We start from the raw sequence: 16,502 nt of genomic DNA on the forward strand, positions 1-16,502 counted from the left end.
AAAATATAAACCTTTAATTTCAAATACCTTCCATAATTTAAAAAAAAAATCCATCTCAGCATGCTGCTTCCAGAGAACAGCACTGTGCTACTAGCAGCTATCTTCTTTCACAGTCCAAGCCTCTAGGCTTTGGGGAATTGTACTTTGCTGTCTCTAGAAAGGTGTGTGGTGGACGGTGAAAGGGAAGAAGGGCCTGAAAACACATCCAGGAAAGCTGACAAGTATGCAGTGAAAAGGACCCTGCTGGAACTAAAGGGTATCAGGCATTCCTTTGGACACAGTAACCACACTTAATACACTACTGGTATTCTATAATGAAAATGTTTCTTTAAAATAAGATACATTTTATGCAGCTTTAACCAGTGGTACCTGAGTGCAAGACTTTCATGATACTAAATGCAAATGAGAGGAAGGTTTAAGAGCAAGACTTTTTTCTCCTTGACCCTATTATGTTCTATACAATTAATTGTACACTGGTACCTAGTGGCAGTGGTTTTAAACTAGGCTGGGAAAATGTTTGGTGACATAATTGAAATCTGGTGCATATAAACATTTTTGTTCCCATTTGTTTTTTCATGGCGGACAAAGATTATATTATAGTAGCATGCTAAATTATTTTCCCAGTCTTACTTGTGAACTGCTTATATCAAATGGTTCATAAAAGGGGAAAACTGCAATTATTGGAAAAGATGTCTTCAGGGCTGTAAATAATAGCTTCATATTTTAGGAGACATATCACATCATACACCATTATACCAAGACATACTGAATTTCAACCTAATAGGTCTCTGCTGAAATGCTTTATAAAGGGCCTTACCACTCATGGGTGGTTTGTAGTCAGGTCCTATATCCAATGGCCGACTTCCTTTTCCTGCGGACCCTAATGCTGGGAAAAAAACCCACATTAATAAATATCAATTGTGTGATAAACTTTCTTCATCTCCTAGCTATTCATTTCCAAAACCTGTATCATCTTGGATCTATTTTGTACAAGTTTTGTTTTTATATGGACATGAATAGCAAATACACTCCACCAGAGATGTTCCCAACAAGTTCAGCAAACTCTGAATACCTCCAAACACAGAAAGAGTTCAGAAGGGCTACCACCTAATAGGTGGATATCGCTTTTCTTAGTAAGTTGGGCTTTTTCCTTTTTATTACATTTTAAAAATATCAATAACAAGAAATGATTGTTTGTAACCATGATAACCACTAGATTGATACAAGTAACTTCCTAGATGCTTACATTTGGGGTAATATCTACTTGGGCATCACTGAACAATAGCATATACAACAACATGCCAAGTTCCTTTTCCTAGCCCCAGAATTACAAGCCAGCTTAGGAGACAGAAACACATAAACAATGGGAATGTATCTTAGACATAGTCAGTCTTTGCTTATCCATACAAGCTTGCAAGGCAATTTTTGGGGGGTCTCTCTCGCGCCCCCCAGAAAGTGACACTGCCGTCAGAAAAATCTTTTTAGTGGATGTTAAGAGAACAAGTCTAGCAGCTTCTGGTCTGTCTTTCAGAGACAACACACCTAAAAATTACTTAAAGTTCTGGACAGAGCAGTGTGATTAGAGGATGACAATGGAGGTACATCTATTTGTCAGCTGGTTCATTAAGCCAAATAACATATCCACTTCAAGAATCTGAACTACTGTTACCTAGTTCATAGATACTGAATACAACTGACCTAATAATTAGAGTGCAGCTCTCTCTTTATTTTACCATATGTTCACAATTATTATAACTCAGAACTAATTTAGGCAATCTGCAGCAGCACAACACGTGGAGTCACAAGTTCAAATCTAGTGTCAGTGCCCGTACTGAGTTAGCAGAACCTTTCTAGCAGAGAAGATACAACAAAGACAAGTGCAAGAAAAAAAAATCAAATGCACGGCTACAAAATGGGTAATATCTGGCTAGGTGGTAGTAGTGCTGGAAAGGATCTGGGGGTTACAGTGGATATGACTGAATGAGAGTCAACAAAGTGATGCAGCTGCAAAAAATGCTAATATTCCGGGGAGTATTTACAGTGGTGTCATATATAAGAAATGGGAGGTAACTGATCCACTCTACTTGGGACTGATGAAGCCTTGGCTGGATTTCTGTGTACAATTTTGGGTACCACACTTTAAAAAAAAGATGTGGACAAATTGGAGAGAGTCCACAGGAGAGAGAAAAAAAGAAGTGATAAAAGGTTTGGAACACCTGGTCTGTAAGGAAAGATTTAAAAAACTGGGTATGTTTAATCCAGAAAAAAAGACAACTATGGAGGGAAAAAAGTCTTCAAATATGTTAAGGGCTGTTATAAAGAGGACAGTGATCAATTGTTCTCCTTGACCCCAGAAGATAGGATAAGTAGTAATGGGGTCAATCTGCAGCAAGGGAGATTTAGGCAATTATGACGATACAAAATTATGACAATACAAAATTGCTGTTATGCCAAAGTTAGAATAGAAATGGGTAGCAACACACACATACTTACTTTTGTATTTATACACCTATATATATATAATTATAGTTAGAAATATGACAGATATTGCAATCCCATGCAATATCTTTGGGGAGCATACTGTATTAAGTTTATGTTTCACTGTGGGCCAGGGACCGTATGCAACTCCAAGTGGGAGAGTTATTACAGCTTTTCTAGAAACCAAAAACAGTAGGGGGTGATTAAGTTGAATCCCCTAGGTGGAAAATACATCTAGAGAGGTACCCCACCTGGGGGAGGACTGCACATACAGGTTCAAACTGGATTTTCCAGAGACTAACAGACAAAGGGCTTTTGGCATAACAACACTGTGTTTAAGCTGACTCAGGCCTCCTTTCTGATCCAGCAAACAGACAGGACTTTTTGTCCTAACGCAGCCCCCAATCCTTGTCAAAAGTTTGGAAAGATTTTGGCCTACTAAGGTCCCTATGACTGATGGGGTGACCTTTGGTAAGCTTCTAATATGCATCTAGGAAGTTTTATTACTTTTATGTTTTCTCTGTAAGTTTAAGAATAAAGGTGCTGCTTAGAAAGAGCTGTGTGGTAACTTGTAACTGGTGCATAGCTCTTGGAGAGAAGGCAAAGCACAGGCACTGGACTTTAGGCAGAATGGCTAGCTGGGGATATCACAGTGTAAGGCAGGGAACTGTGCAGCCTTAAATGCCCTAGAGTCAGGAGGGAGAGACACATGACACTGGGAGCCAGAACCCTCCATCAAGGGGTGTATGTGCCCTCCAGGAACCACAGAGGGAGAATACAGATGCAGTTACCTTGAAACTTTGACACCCAAAACCCTACAATTCTGCAGTCATGAAAGAAGGCTTATAAAGTTAAGACATCATCCTGATTAAGATGGGAAGTTGAAAAAGCAATAAAAATTATCATAGAGATATAATGGAAATGGAGAAGTTGACAGCAATCTCTATAAATTAGCAGTTACGCAACACAGACAATTGATAAGGGAAGCTAAAGACATTAATGAAAAATACAGAAAATACACTAGATTAAAGACAGTAAGAAGGAATTTGTTAAATACATGATGAATAAAAGAAATCCTAACACTTGTGTAGGTACATTGCTAGATAAGAATGGTAAAATTGTCAATGAAGAAAGGGTAGATATGTTTAGTAAATATTTCTGTTCTGTATTTGGAAAGAAGCTGGATGAAATATTCACATTTTACAATGATAATGAAATACAGTAGTAGACAAAATGTTAAGCAGCAAGTACTGAAGGTAAACAGTTTTAAATCTGCAGGACCAGATAACTTGCAATTAAGAGTTTTGAAAGAATTGGCCAAGGAGTTCTCTTACCCATCGATGTTGGTATTTAACAGATATTGGAACACAGGGGAAGCATCAGAGGACTAGAAAAAAAGCTAATATGTCAGTATTTTAAAAGGGTAAATGGGATGGCCTGGGTTACTTTAGTCTGGTAATATCTGGATATTGAACCAGATATTGAAACCAGGCAAAATCATGGAAAGGCTGATATGGAATGGAATCACTAAAGAATTAAAAGATGGTAGCATAATTCATGCCTACTTTTATGGAAAATGGGTCTTGTCAAACTTGATACAGTTTTTTCGATCAGATTATGAATTTGGATGACAAAGGGTAATTGTGCAGACATAATATACATAGACTTCTGTAAGGTATTTTACTTAGGGTATGTCTACACTACGAAATTAGGTCGATTTTACAGAAGTCGATTTTTAGAAATCCATTTTATACAGTTGAAAGTGTATGTCTCCACTATGCGCATTAAGTCGGCGGAGTGCGTCCTCAGTACTGTGGCTAGCATCAACTCACGGAGTGTTGCACTGGGGGAAGCTATCCCAGAGTTCCCGCAGTCTCTGATGCCCACTGGAATTCTGGGTTAAGCTCCCAATGCCTGATGGGGAAAAAACATTGTTGCAAGTGGTTTTGGGTACATGTCGTCAATCTCCCCTTCCTCCGTCCCTCCGTGAAAGCAACTACACACAATCATTTTGTGCCTTTTTTCCTGGGTTACCCATACAGACACCATAGCATGGCAAGCATGGAGCCCGCTCAGCTCACTGCTGCTGTTGCGAGCATTGTAAACACCTCAAGCATTATACTGCAGTATGTGCAGAACGAGGACGATTGTGAGGAGGATGTGGACACAGACGTTCCAATTGTCACATCCTGTGCTTTCAGGAACATCATCGCGGCAGTGGGGCTAGTTGATACAGTGGAACGCTGATTCTGGGCCTGGCAAACAAGCACAGACTGGTGGGACTGCATATTCTTGCGGGTATGGGATGATTCCCAGTGGCTGCAAAACTTTTGCATGCGTAAGGCCACTTTCCTGGAACTCTGTGAGTTGCTTTCCCCTGCCCTGAAGTGCAGGAATACCAAGATGAGAGCTGCCCTGACAGTTGAGAAGCGAGTGGTGATAGCCCTGTGGAAGTTTGCAATGCCTGACTGCTACCGGTCAGTCGGGAATCAATTTGGAGTGGGCAAATCTACTGTGGGGACAGCTGTGATTCAAGTAGCCAATGCAATCACTGATGTTCTGCTATCAAGGGTAGTGACTCTGAGAAATGTGCAGGTCATAGTGGATGACTTTGCTGCAATGGGTTTCCCTAACTGTGGTGGGGCAACAGACAGAACGCATATCCCTAACTTGGCACCGGACCACCTTGCCAACCAGTACATAAACTGCAAGGGGTTCTTCTCAATGGTGCTGCAAGCACCAGTGGATCACAAGGGACGTTTCACTGACATCAACGTGGGATGGCCGGGAAAGGTGCATGACGCTCGCATCTTTAGGAACTCCGGGCTGTTTGAGCAGCTGCAAGAAGGGACTTACTTCCCAGACCAGAAAATTACTGTTGGGGATGTTAAAATGCCAAGAGTTATCCTTGGAGACCCAGCCTACCCCTTGCTCCCATGGCTCATGAAGCAATACACAGGCAGTCTGGACAGTAGTAAGGAGCAGTTCAACTATAGGCTGAGCAAGTGCAGAATGGTGGCAGAATGTGCCTTTGGACGTTTAAAAGCTCGCTGGCACTGTTTGCTGACTAGGTTAGACCACAGCGCAACCAATATTCCCATTGTTATTACTGTTTGCTATGTGCTCCATAATATCTGTGAGACTAAGGGGGAGATGTTTATGGTGGGGTGGGAGGTTGAGGCAAATTGCCTCAGTGCCAATTTTGAACAGCCAGACACCAGGGCGATTAGAAGAGCACAGGTAGGGGTGCTGAACTTCAGAGAGGTTTTGAAAACGAGTTTCATGACTGGCCAGGTTATGGTGTGACAGTTGTGTGTGTTTCTCCTTGATGCAAACCCGCCCCCTTTGTTAATTTTAATCCCTGTGAGCCAACCACCCTCCCCCCTTCGATCACAGCTGGCAAAGGAAATAAAGTCACTATTGTTTTGAAACTATGCATTCTTTCTTTATTAATTAAAAAAAAAGGGAGATAACTGATAAGGTAAGCTGGGTGGGGTGGGGTGGGGGAGGAGGGAATGACAAGGACACATTGCTTATTGTAGCCACACTACAAATCAAAACAGTTTGAATAACAGCTTTCTGTTGCTTGGGCCATCCTCTGGAGTGGAGTGGCTGGATGCCCGGAGCCTCTCCCCCCGCGTTCTTGGGTGTCTGGATGAGGAGGATATGGAACCCGGGGAGGAGGGCAGGTGGTTGTACAGTGGATGCAGCGGCGGTCTGTGCTTTTGTTGGCTTTCCTGCAGCTACACCAGATGCCTGAGCATCTGCTCCCCCATTAGCTTCAGCATTCCATCCTGCCTCTTCTCATCGCGCTCACTTAATGCTTTTCTGGACTCTGCCACTGAATGCCTCCATGCATTCAGCTGTGCACTATGAGTGCAGGAGGACTGCATGAGCTCGGAAAACATGTCATCACGAGTACGTTTTTTTCGCCTTCTAATCTGCAATAACCTTAGGAATGGAGATGATAGGGGGAGCATAGAAACATTTTCACCTGCAGGGGGATAAAAAGGGAGAGTAAAATTTAAGATGATACATTTCTGAGAACAAAAGGGAGACTCTTTCACAGTGAATCAAGCAATTCACGGCAGACAGCACATGTGCTTTAGGTACAAGGTTGCATTTTGCCTTTTATATTGAGCGCCTGCCGGTATGGTCACACATCACACACGGCTGGGCAACAGAATTCAGTTTCCAGGCAGCCATGGTAAATGGGTTTGGCTTTTAACGCCTTCATAACATGTGGGAATGTTTTCAAACTGCAGCGTCCTCCTTTCCCATAGCAAGCAATGCTGGTTGGGTTTGCCATTTAAAAGGAGGGGCTGAGGTTTTCGGCTGGATGTGCGGCACACCCCTCCCTCCACCCCTCGGCATGGCTATTTGGGATGTTCCCTTCACCCCTCCCCCGCCGCATGGCTATGGGATGATCCCTTTTAGCCAAGCGCAAACAGCCCAGCATGAACAGGGTCCTTTTACTGTTTCCTTCCAAAAATTCCCATATTTCAACCAGGTGACCATGAATGATATCACTCTCCTGAGGTGAACACAGAAAGATAAAGACCAAATGTTGCTCGAATGAGACCAAAACCCAGGACCATTCGCTGCCATACTTTGTGCTGCAGTGATTCCAGACTACTTGCTACTAGCTTGGCTTGGTAAAGTGTCCTACTGTGGAGGACGAAATAAGGCAGCCCTCCTCAAAAACCTTCTGCAAAGGTTTTCAGAGTACCTCCAGGAGAGCTTCAAGGAGATGACCCTGGAGGATTCCCGCTCCATCCCCAGACACGTTAACAGACTTTTCCAGTAGCTGTACTGGCAGCGAATGCATCCCAAGTCTTCAGGGCAAATCAAACATTAAACACTATTGCTTTTAAACCCTGTACTGTAGTTACAAATGTGCACTCACCAGAGGTGCCTTCTCTGCCTTCAGGGTCAGGGATCGTGCCTTGGGAGGGTATTGGCTCCAGGGTGATGAAAAGGTCCTGGCTGCTGGGGAGAATGGATTCACCCTTGCCTGTTGTGCATTCTCCTCCTCCTCAACAAAATGCTCCTCTGTGTTGTGTGAGACTCCCCCCTTGCAGGTGTCCACGGACAGTAGTGGTAGGGTCTCCCCCTAGAATGCCATGCAGCTGATCATAGAAGCAGTATGTATGGAGCTCTGACCCAGAGCGACCGTTTGCCTCCTTTGTCTTTTGGTAGGCTTGCCTGAGCTCCTTGACTTTCACACGGCACTTCTGTGTGTCCCTGTTGTAGCCTCTGTCCACCATGCCCTGTGAGATTTTGGCATATATATTAGCATTTCTTCTTTTTGATTGGAGTTCTGCCTGCACAGATTCTTCTCCCCATACAGCGATCAGATCCAGTGTCTCCCGCTAGCTCCATGCTGGAGCTCATTTGTGATTCTGGGGGGACTGCATGGTCACCTGTGCTGCTGAGTTCGCCATGCTGCCCAAACAGGAAATGAAATTCAAAAGTTCCCGGGGCTTTTCCTGTGTATCTGGCTAGTGCATCGGAGTTCAAAGTGCTGTCCAGAGCGGCCACATTGGAGCACTCTGGGATAGCTCCCAGAGGCCAATAACGTCAATTTGCGTCCACACTACCCCAAATTCTACCCAGCAAGGTTGATTTTAGTGCTACTCCCCTTGCTGGGGAGGAGTACAGAAGTTGATTTTAGGTCGACGGAACGGGGTTGCTTGCGTAGACGCATTCATTATAAAATCGACCTAATTCAGCTAAATTCGACCTAACTCTGTAGTGTAGACCAGGGCTTAGTACTGAACAACATTCTGATTAAAACGAGCAATACACAAAACCAATGTGGCACACGCTAAATGGATTAAAAACTGATTAACAGATAGATATTAAAAACTTGTAATGTAAATCATAGAATCATAGGACTGGAAGGGACCTCAAGAGGTCATCTAGTCCAGTCCCCTGCACTCATGGCAGGACTAGGTATTTTCTAGACCATTCCTGACAGATGTTTGTCTAACCTGCTCTTAAAAATCTCCAAAGATGGAGATTCCACATCCTCACTGGGCAATTTATTCCAGTGCTTAAGTACCCTGACAGTTGGGAAGTTTTTCCTAATGTTCAACCTAAATCTCCCGTGCCGCATTTTAAGCCTATTGCTTCTTGTTCTATCCTCAGAGGTTAAGAAGAACAAATTTTCCCCCTCCTCGTTTTAACAACCTTTTATATACTTGAAAACTTATGTCCCCTCTCAGTCTTCTCTTTTACAGACTAAACAAACACAATTTTTTCAATCTTCCCTCATAGGTCATGTTTTCTAGACCTTTAATCATTTTTGTTGCTCTTCTCTGGACTTTCTCCAATTTGTCCACATCTTTCCTGAAATGTAGCACCCAGAATGGGACACAATACTCCAGGTGAGGCCTAATCAGTGTGGAATAGAGTGGAAGAACTACTTCTTGTGTCTTGATTACAACATTCCTGCTAATACATCCCAGAATGATGTTCGCTTTTTTTGTAACACTGTTATACTGCTTTCTCATATTTAGCTTGTGGTCCACTATGATCTCCAGATCCCTTTCAGCAGTATTCCTTCCTAGGCAGTCATTTCCCATTTTGCTCGTGTGCAACTGATTGTTCCTTCCTAAATGGAATACTTTGCATTTGTTCTTATTGAATTTCGTCCTATTTACTTCAGACCATTTCTCCAGTTTGTCCAGATCATTTTGAATTTTAATCCTATACTCCAAAGCACTTGCAACCCCTCCCAACTTGGTACCATCCGCAAACTTTATAAGTGTACTCTCTGTGCCATTATCTAAATCATTGATGAAGATATTGAACAGAACTGGACCCAGAACTGATCCCTATAGTACCCCACTTGTTATGCTCTTGCCGCATGACTGAACCACTAATCACTACTCTCTGGAAATGGTTTTCCCTCCAGTTTTGCACCCACCTTATAGTAGCTCCATCTAGGTTGCATTTCCCTAGTTTGTTTATGAGAAGGTCACGGGAGACAGTATCAAAAGTTTACTGAAGTCAAAGATCATTATCCAAAGTGCGTGTTTTTAGTGAGGTCCTGCAATAAACTGTTCTTATTGCAATATCATCAAACATCATTATCAATGGTCTGAAAGAATATATAAATTCATTGCTGATAAAGTTTGTAGATGACATAAAAACTGGCAGAGTGGTAAATAATAAGGAAAGGTTAGTTCTAAAGAGCAAAGTGGATCAGTCGGTAAGCTGGGCTCACCTGATCAATATGTATTTTATTTAATACAGCCAAGTGCAAGAGTATACATTTAGGAACAAAATTTTCAAAAGTGCCTATGTGTAACTTAAGAGGTAAAGTCAAATTTTCAAAAATGACTTAGGCACTTCGCAGGCTACATGTCACAAACAGCCAGTGAGACTTGGTTTCCTAAGTCACTTTTGAAAACTTGACCTTGCATGTTATGTCATTTAGGCACTTTTGAAAAATTCACCCCATTCCTGGAATACTGTGTCCAGTTCCGGTGGACACACTTTGAAATTATTAATTGGAAAGGGTTAACAAAAGCACCACAAGAATGAGAGGTCTTGGTACCTGCCTTACAGGGACGACTAAAGACATTTCATCTATTTAGTTTAGCCAAGAGAAGATGTCTTGGATTGGGACTTGGGCCAGAAAAGCTGCTGCTTTGAACGGTCAAGATAGCAGCAGGGGGAATGCCTGCCTGCTCATCACACATACGAATACAGGAGGTGATCCAGGACGACATTCTTTGGGATGAAACCGGTAGGCCTTTCATCCTGTCTGCTATTGCCACAAAGAGCTGCCCGGATTTGGTCCTCTCAGAGTAGAAGGCCAGGGCACATCTAACATCCAAAAAATGGAGATGCCGCTCCTCTGCACTCCTATGCCCTTTTGGGAAGAAAACTGGCAGGAAAATAGCCTGGTTACTGTGAAACTGTGAGACCACCTTTGGAAGGAATGCTGGGTGGGGGCACAGTTGAACTTTGTCCTTAAAGAACACTGTATATGGGAGTTCTGATGTAAAGGCCCTTAATCCTTTGAGGAGGTGGATGGCCATTTCATGAGAAGACCAATTTACCGTTCACCGGAGGGTGGAAGACTGAGATTGCCGCTAAATGCACCTTGATCAATGAAAAGGCCAGACTTTGTGCTGGAATACCTGCTCCATCTGAAACAACAGACTGGAGGGATGACAGAGTTGGTGAGAGATCTCACTGGGAGGACCACATCAAGGAACACTTCCACTTGGCTAGGTAAGTTGCTCTAGTCGACAGTTTCCTACTACCTAGCAAGACCTGACTGACTTGTTCTGAACAGGCCTGTTTCTTCAGGTTCAACCATGGAGCTTTCATGCAGTTGGGTGAAGGACCCAGATGTTTGGGTGGAGTATATGGCCATGGTCTTGCGAGATCAGGGCCAGGCAGGGTGGAAGTGGCAGCAGGGGCACCAGTCACATGTCCAGCAGTGTCCCTCTCATTGGCTGCTGTGACACAAGGGACCTGAGAGGAGGGTGAAAGTACAAAAATTCATGTCGCTTGGCAGGCACATAGTACTTCTCTGCCCTCTTTCAGGTGGGAGGAAGAGAAGATGGGGTATGCCACAGGGATCTGACCAGACCCATTATGGCTTCATTGACAGGTAGGTCCTCCTTTGACGGGGCTATCATGGCCAAAGTCTCAATGAGGCTATGTGAGGACTCTTTAAGAACCCCCACCCTCCAGCTCTAGGTTAAAAGCCATTCTTTTTAAAAGCTCATGGTGGGCTCTAAAGTCAGCCTATGGCATCAAGCTGCTAGGTCCTGAGATAGCTTCGTCTGGGGAGGAGGAGGAGGAAGCCTGTACCAGCAAGGGGCCCTCCTCTTCTTCTTCAGCCCTAACTATGTCCCCCCAGGCCTAAGTCCTGTGTGTCAGTACCGGCTCTGTATCAAAGTCCGGGTCTGGTGCCAGATTGTGAGTTGGAGGAGCCCTCCTCTTGGACACTACCGTGATCACGCTAGCACTGCGATAATGGCCTGGCATCAACAAATGGTCCCGCACTGGACTCAATGGCATCTGCGATCAGAAATGAGTCGATGGTGCCGCTAGCATGCAGTGGAGGAGTAGTCTGATGTGAGTTGTACTCTGCTGCACTCCCCTTGTTTGTCCTTCCTTAGTACCGGGAAGCATCCCCTCTCGGACCGTTGCTCCTTATTCTTCTTTCTTGGTACCGGAGATGGAGAATGGTGACGAGAAGCATGCGGTGCCAGAGTTACTCTTCGCATCAAAGCCGAGGTGCTCGTAGCTGAGTGCAATCGGCTTGGCTTTGATGCCGGTTTAGGTGCAGCTTCCATTAGGATAGCCTTTAGTCTAGCCTCCCTGTCCTTCTTTCTATGAGGCTTGAAATCCTGAAAGATTTGGCAACGCTGTCATATATGCGCCTTTCCCAGACACTTTATATAGCTGGAGTGTGGGTTGCTCACTGGCATACACCTGCTGCAGGAGACGCAGGGTTTGAAGTCTGGAGACAGGGGCATGCTCTAAGCTAAGGGCGGGGGGGGGGGTCTAACTATATACACTAATTCTATCTAATTAAGTACACTACTACATGAAATTAAGACTAATATAACTAATCTAGAGAATAACAGGAAAAAAAAAACAACTGAATGAATGCCTTGCCAAAGCAAGAGGAGCTCTTCTAGCGACTGTCACGGGTGTTAAGAAGGAAGTGAGAGGGTGAAGGGCAGGCTGGTCCCCTTATACCAGTGCGTAAGCATGAAGCACCAGAGGGCACTAGAGCTGACTTGATGGATACCACTGAGGGTAAAATCTCCAGCAACTGTGCATGTGATGCGTGCACACCTAACGTGGAATGGACACAAGCAAGCACTCAAAGAACTAAATGTTCTTCTGAAGTTCAATCACATGTTGGCGTGTCTATAGCTCAACCACAATTTATGGGCTTGCTGCAGTGACAACCGAGTGAAATTCTATGACTTGTGTTACGCATCGAGAGATCAGACTGGATGATCATAATGGTCCTTAATGGCCTTAAAATCTATTAATCTAGATCCCTTTTGCATAGTGACTCTCAGTCAGTCTGGCAAATATCCAATTCCTAGAATGAGGGATTGATAGATTATTCTTTCAACTCTTCCCAGTTTTCACATCTCATGCTACCTTGACAACAGTTCTATCTGCAAGATGCTGAATCTGATCATCCTCTCGCAGCAGTTTTACACCATTGTAATTCAGAGGAGAAATGGGCCCGCTAGCCTAAGGATTGCAAGCAATTGTCCTTCTCCAAAACTGATCATCACTGCAGCAAGAATTAGAATAAATGTCTCTATTTTCAACATAACACTATGAACTAGCTAGTGTACATGTCCCATCTTTGGTCCTAGAGGATGTGTACCAGCCTGTCTGCAGAGAGCTGTACTGGAAGTTAAGTATTGAGGTTCTCTGTTGACCTCTTCAGTAAGGATTGGTAGAAATAAAATTTGCATGTAATCCTTAAAGACTTTCCAGTGTTAATAGGTCAGTTTTTTTAGGCTAGCTGTCTTGGGAGTGCCCCATAAGTATATGCAAAAAGAAAAGGAGTACTTATGGCACCTTAGAGACTTAGAGTACTCCTTTTCTTTTATGCTCAAATAAATTTGTTCGTCTCTAAGGTGCCACAAGTACTCCTTTTCTTTTTGCAAATACAGACGAACACGGCTGCTACTCTGAAAACTTACCTTTTGTTACTGTAGGTTAGCTCTACTGTGTACTACACACATTTTCTTTTGTCCTGGTACCTGACCAATGTGCAACACACAGATAGCTTCAACAGGGAACCTGTTCTACTGTGTGCCAACACCTGTGCTATGAGGAAGGAGAGTGGAGGGGCAAAGTATTGTACTATGTACGTAAGGAGGAACACTATGGGAAAAAGATTTGAAAATATATTCTGAGATAACATACCCATCAATATGTGGCTACGGCAGAAATAAGAACCACAGAGGTTAGTGATTCAGTCCACTCACTGTGGGCTGGTTTGTTCCCTATACTCTCCAGTGCTTTTTCCATCACTTCTCAAGAGACACTATTCCACAGTCTAACAGATCTTGTTGTCAGGAAGTTTTTTCTGCTATTCAGCCTATGCTTTCCTTTTCTTCATTTCACCCATTGCTCCTAGCTTGTCAGCTCTTCAAAGCCCTATTATATTTACAGGAATTATAAAATAAATGTCTCCTGCTCTTCATATATGCATTTTTGAATTAAAAGTTCTATGCAATTATGAACACTAACAAAATGTTACTGTGATAAAACTTTCCTCCCTTAGGATGCTCATGCTGTATTAAGGACATGAAGACAGTTATGTGCAGAACTGAGGTTAGAAAAGCAGTGCAAAAGGGACAGTGCAGCAACTTTTAAATAAAACACAAAGTTTTAGTCTTTCCCATCCCTTTGGGATAGAGACTGGGATAGCAGCCAGGGTTTTTGCAACCAAAGGCTGGATAAGAATTTGTTCCTAAGCTGCTCTCAGTCATTACTGTTTGGTTTGGAACAGGTAAAATAAATAGTGTTTACAAAATATTTCTCAGTAATGGATTTAAAAATATATTTATAACGTGGAACACATTTTTGCTTTAATCGTATGCCTAAATTCTTTGCTTGTATCCCTTTAAACTCTTTTCTCCCCAAACACTAAAATACATTTCTCTCCCTATTAGTGGGATGTTTACCTTATTTGAAAGAAAGCAAAATTAGCCCTAAAAATTCACCACAGACCCCAACTCCACACAGCAAGCTCAAAGCTACCATTTGTCAAGTTAGTAAGCTTAAAGTTTTTGGTGGCTAAAGTTGTTGCATTCCTAGCAGAGACTGATCTCTACATGAGCCGATCAGCAGACTCTTTCATGCAGAAAGCTGAACAAGACTAAGGCTACTTTTATTTACTGCAAACAATAATAATAGATGTAGAGCTGACAAAACAGCACTTGTGCTAATCCAGCAAGTGTTCTTTGGTCTTCTACCCCTCTGTGCTGAGATCCAGGGTTCACCAGTCAGAGCTCTACTTGAATATCACCTAATCCAAATCCATTTTAACAGAATGATTCAGGGCTGGCATAACCCACTTCTCCCCTCATGTGACATCTGACTATGGAGATCACTTTACATTCCTGACACCCAAACCACAAATAAAATCTCTAGTTCCTCTGCTAATAAAAACTCCACAAGAGCTCACTCAGTTACATTTAGAGCAGCTGATGTGTGTTTCATTTAACAAGTGCAATTGCAGGTGGAAAAGAAACACAGTAGTGTGTGAAAGAGATGGAATAAAGGAGAAAGAATGTCCACTTATTTACCTTGATCATTAGGCATTTTATCTGAGGATTCAGCTACCAGGACAAGCACAGGGGAGTAAAAAAACAAGAGAAAGATCACCAGGCCTGAAGGAGTGACAGACAGTATTCAAAGAACTTCACACAGCAGAAAAAAACTAGTTAGAGATTTAAACTTCCATTTTTAAAGACAAAAACTCACATAGAAACAATACTGCTAGATATTAAAACGACATCTTTTTTACATATTTTCAAATGTCTTGTTCATTCCTATCCTTTCACCAGTTACCCATGAACAAGCATCTCTTGATTAAAGAGGCAGTTATGTCGTACTTGTTCACGTTATATCATCCATGACATTAACATGTAATTGTTCACAGACCAATAAGAACTTATTTGCAAATCCTGCTGCCTGCACTGTTGGGCAGATGTAACACACTGCACCTGAAGTCTTTAGGTAACTAGAAGTCAGTTTTTCTGAAGTTCACTTACGGCACTGACCATGTAATAACGGCTTGGTGATATATGGGCCAATAATTAATTTAAAAATAAATCTCCACAAACATATGGGTTTAAACTAGTTTATGCATTTGTTTCCAGCCAAGAGCTGCTGGACAAATGAAGAGAAAACATCTTCCCTAATCAAACTTCATCATCTCCTCCGCAGCCCGTATCCAATAGAGAACTGATGCTGCCAGTAGCTTTTCCTAAAGGTATTTTAGGAAATGCTGGAGAACATACATGAGACTTTACCTTTGGGTGTTCTGAACTGTACTGCCTCCGACATAGGCCCCATGCCCTTGGAGTTGCGGGCCTGGATTTTGAAATAATATGGCGTATCAAGGGTTAACTCTTGGATCTGGTGTGTCAATCTGTTTCCCACCACAGGTTCGATGACCCAATCATGTATTTCAGCATTCACATCTGTGCTGTAGTAAATGATGTATCCTGTTCAAAGGTACCAATAAGATAAAATTTATGCACTAAAAGGTGGGATTTTTGTTGCTCCTTAAATGACTCCAGAGCACAAGTCCTATTGACTTTAGATGGAATTGGTGCTCTTAAACCACCGAGGGGCTTTCGAGAACCACAATCTCCTTTGTTTCAATATATAAACATTAATTTAAATATTAGATACACATCCCATGGGAAATTTTAAACCATTGTATTATATCATAAAGTATAACAATGCCACTTAAAATATCAAAATGATCTTACATTTAGTTATAGAGAATTCCATTATTTCCACCTTCTTTTCCAATCATATGAAAACAATGTAAAATTATAATTTGAGGACTATTATAAGAATGTTCCCTCCTCAAATATTAGCAGTTTAGAGAAAAATGATAGCTTTAAAATTAAAAAAAATATATAAGTAGTTAAAACTTTTTGCTATCTCTCAGTTTATATTAACAATGAAAAACGTCAACCTCAAGACAATTGCATATTGCCTGTAAAGATATGTTAAATCAACATAATATTTTATTGAATATACTGTATGTATGGCACCATGATGAACTGGCAAAATGATTATAATATATATTTAATGACAGTGAATGGGAGAAACAATATCATCAAATAAGCACTCACTGACAAATACAGGGCTAAACATCAATAGCCCTATGCACCTGCACAAGGGGACATCTGATGTCTCCTTTGTCCCTTGCATGGGCTACCTGTACCATGGATAGAAGAGTGGAAGGGGCTGCACACTCTGCAGAGCTGTAA

At 42.4% G+C, this 16,502-nt stretch overlaps 1 protein-coding gene across 12 annotated transcripts in view; it reads right to left on the reverse strand.

The window, feature by feature from the left end:
• NEO1 (neogenin 1) overlaps positions 1 to 16,502 on the reverse strand; it is a 517,036-nt gene that overhangs the window by 36,609 nt on the left and 463,925 nt on the right. For 7 of the 12 annotated variants that reach the window (XM_048866141.2, XM_048866143.2, XM_048866137.2 and 4 more), the window contains exons 20-22: positions 15,528 to 15,722; positions 14,799 to 14,831; positions 818 to 886 (exon numbers count right to left, since the gene is read on the reverse strand). In XM_048866141.2, coding sequence (XP_048722098.1) covers positions 818 to 886; positions 14,799 to 14,831; positions 15,528 to 15,722 — 297 coding nt within the window. The remainder of the gene's footprint in view (positions 1 to 817; positions 887 to 14,798; positions 14,832 to 15,527; positions 15,723 to 16,502) is intronic. The other 5 variants (XM_048866140.2, XM_048866139.2, XM_048866134.2 and 2 more) reach the window with 3 other exon arrangements.

This window comes from Caretta caretta, chromosome 10, assembly GCF_965140235.1.
Source record: "Caretta caretta isolate rCarCar2 chromosome 10, rCarCar1.hap1, whole genome shotgun sequence".
Taxonomy (NCBI): Eukaryota; Metazoa; Chordata; order Testudines; family Cheloniidae; genus Caretta; species Caretta caretta.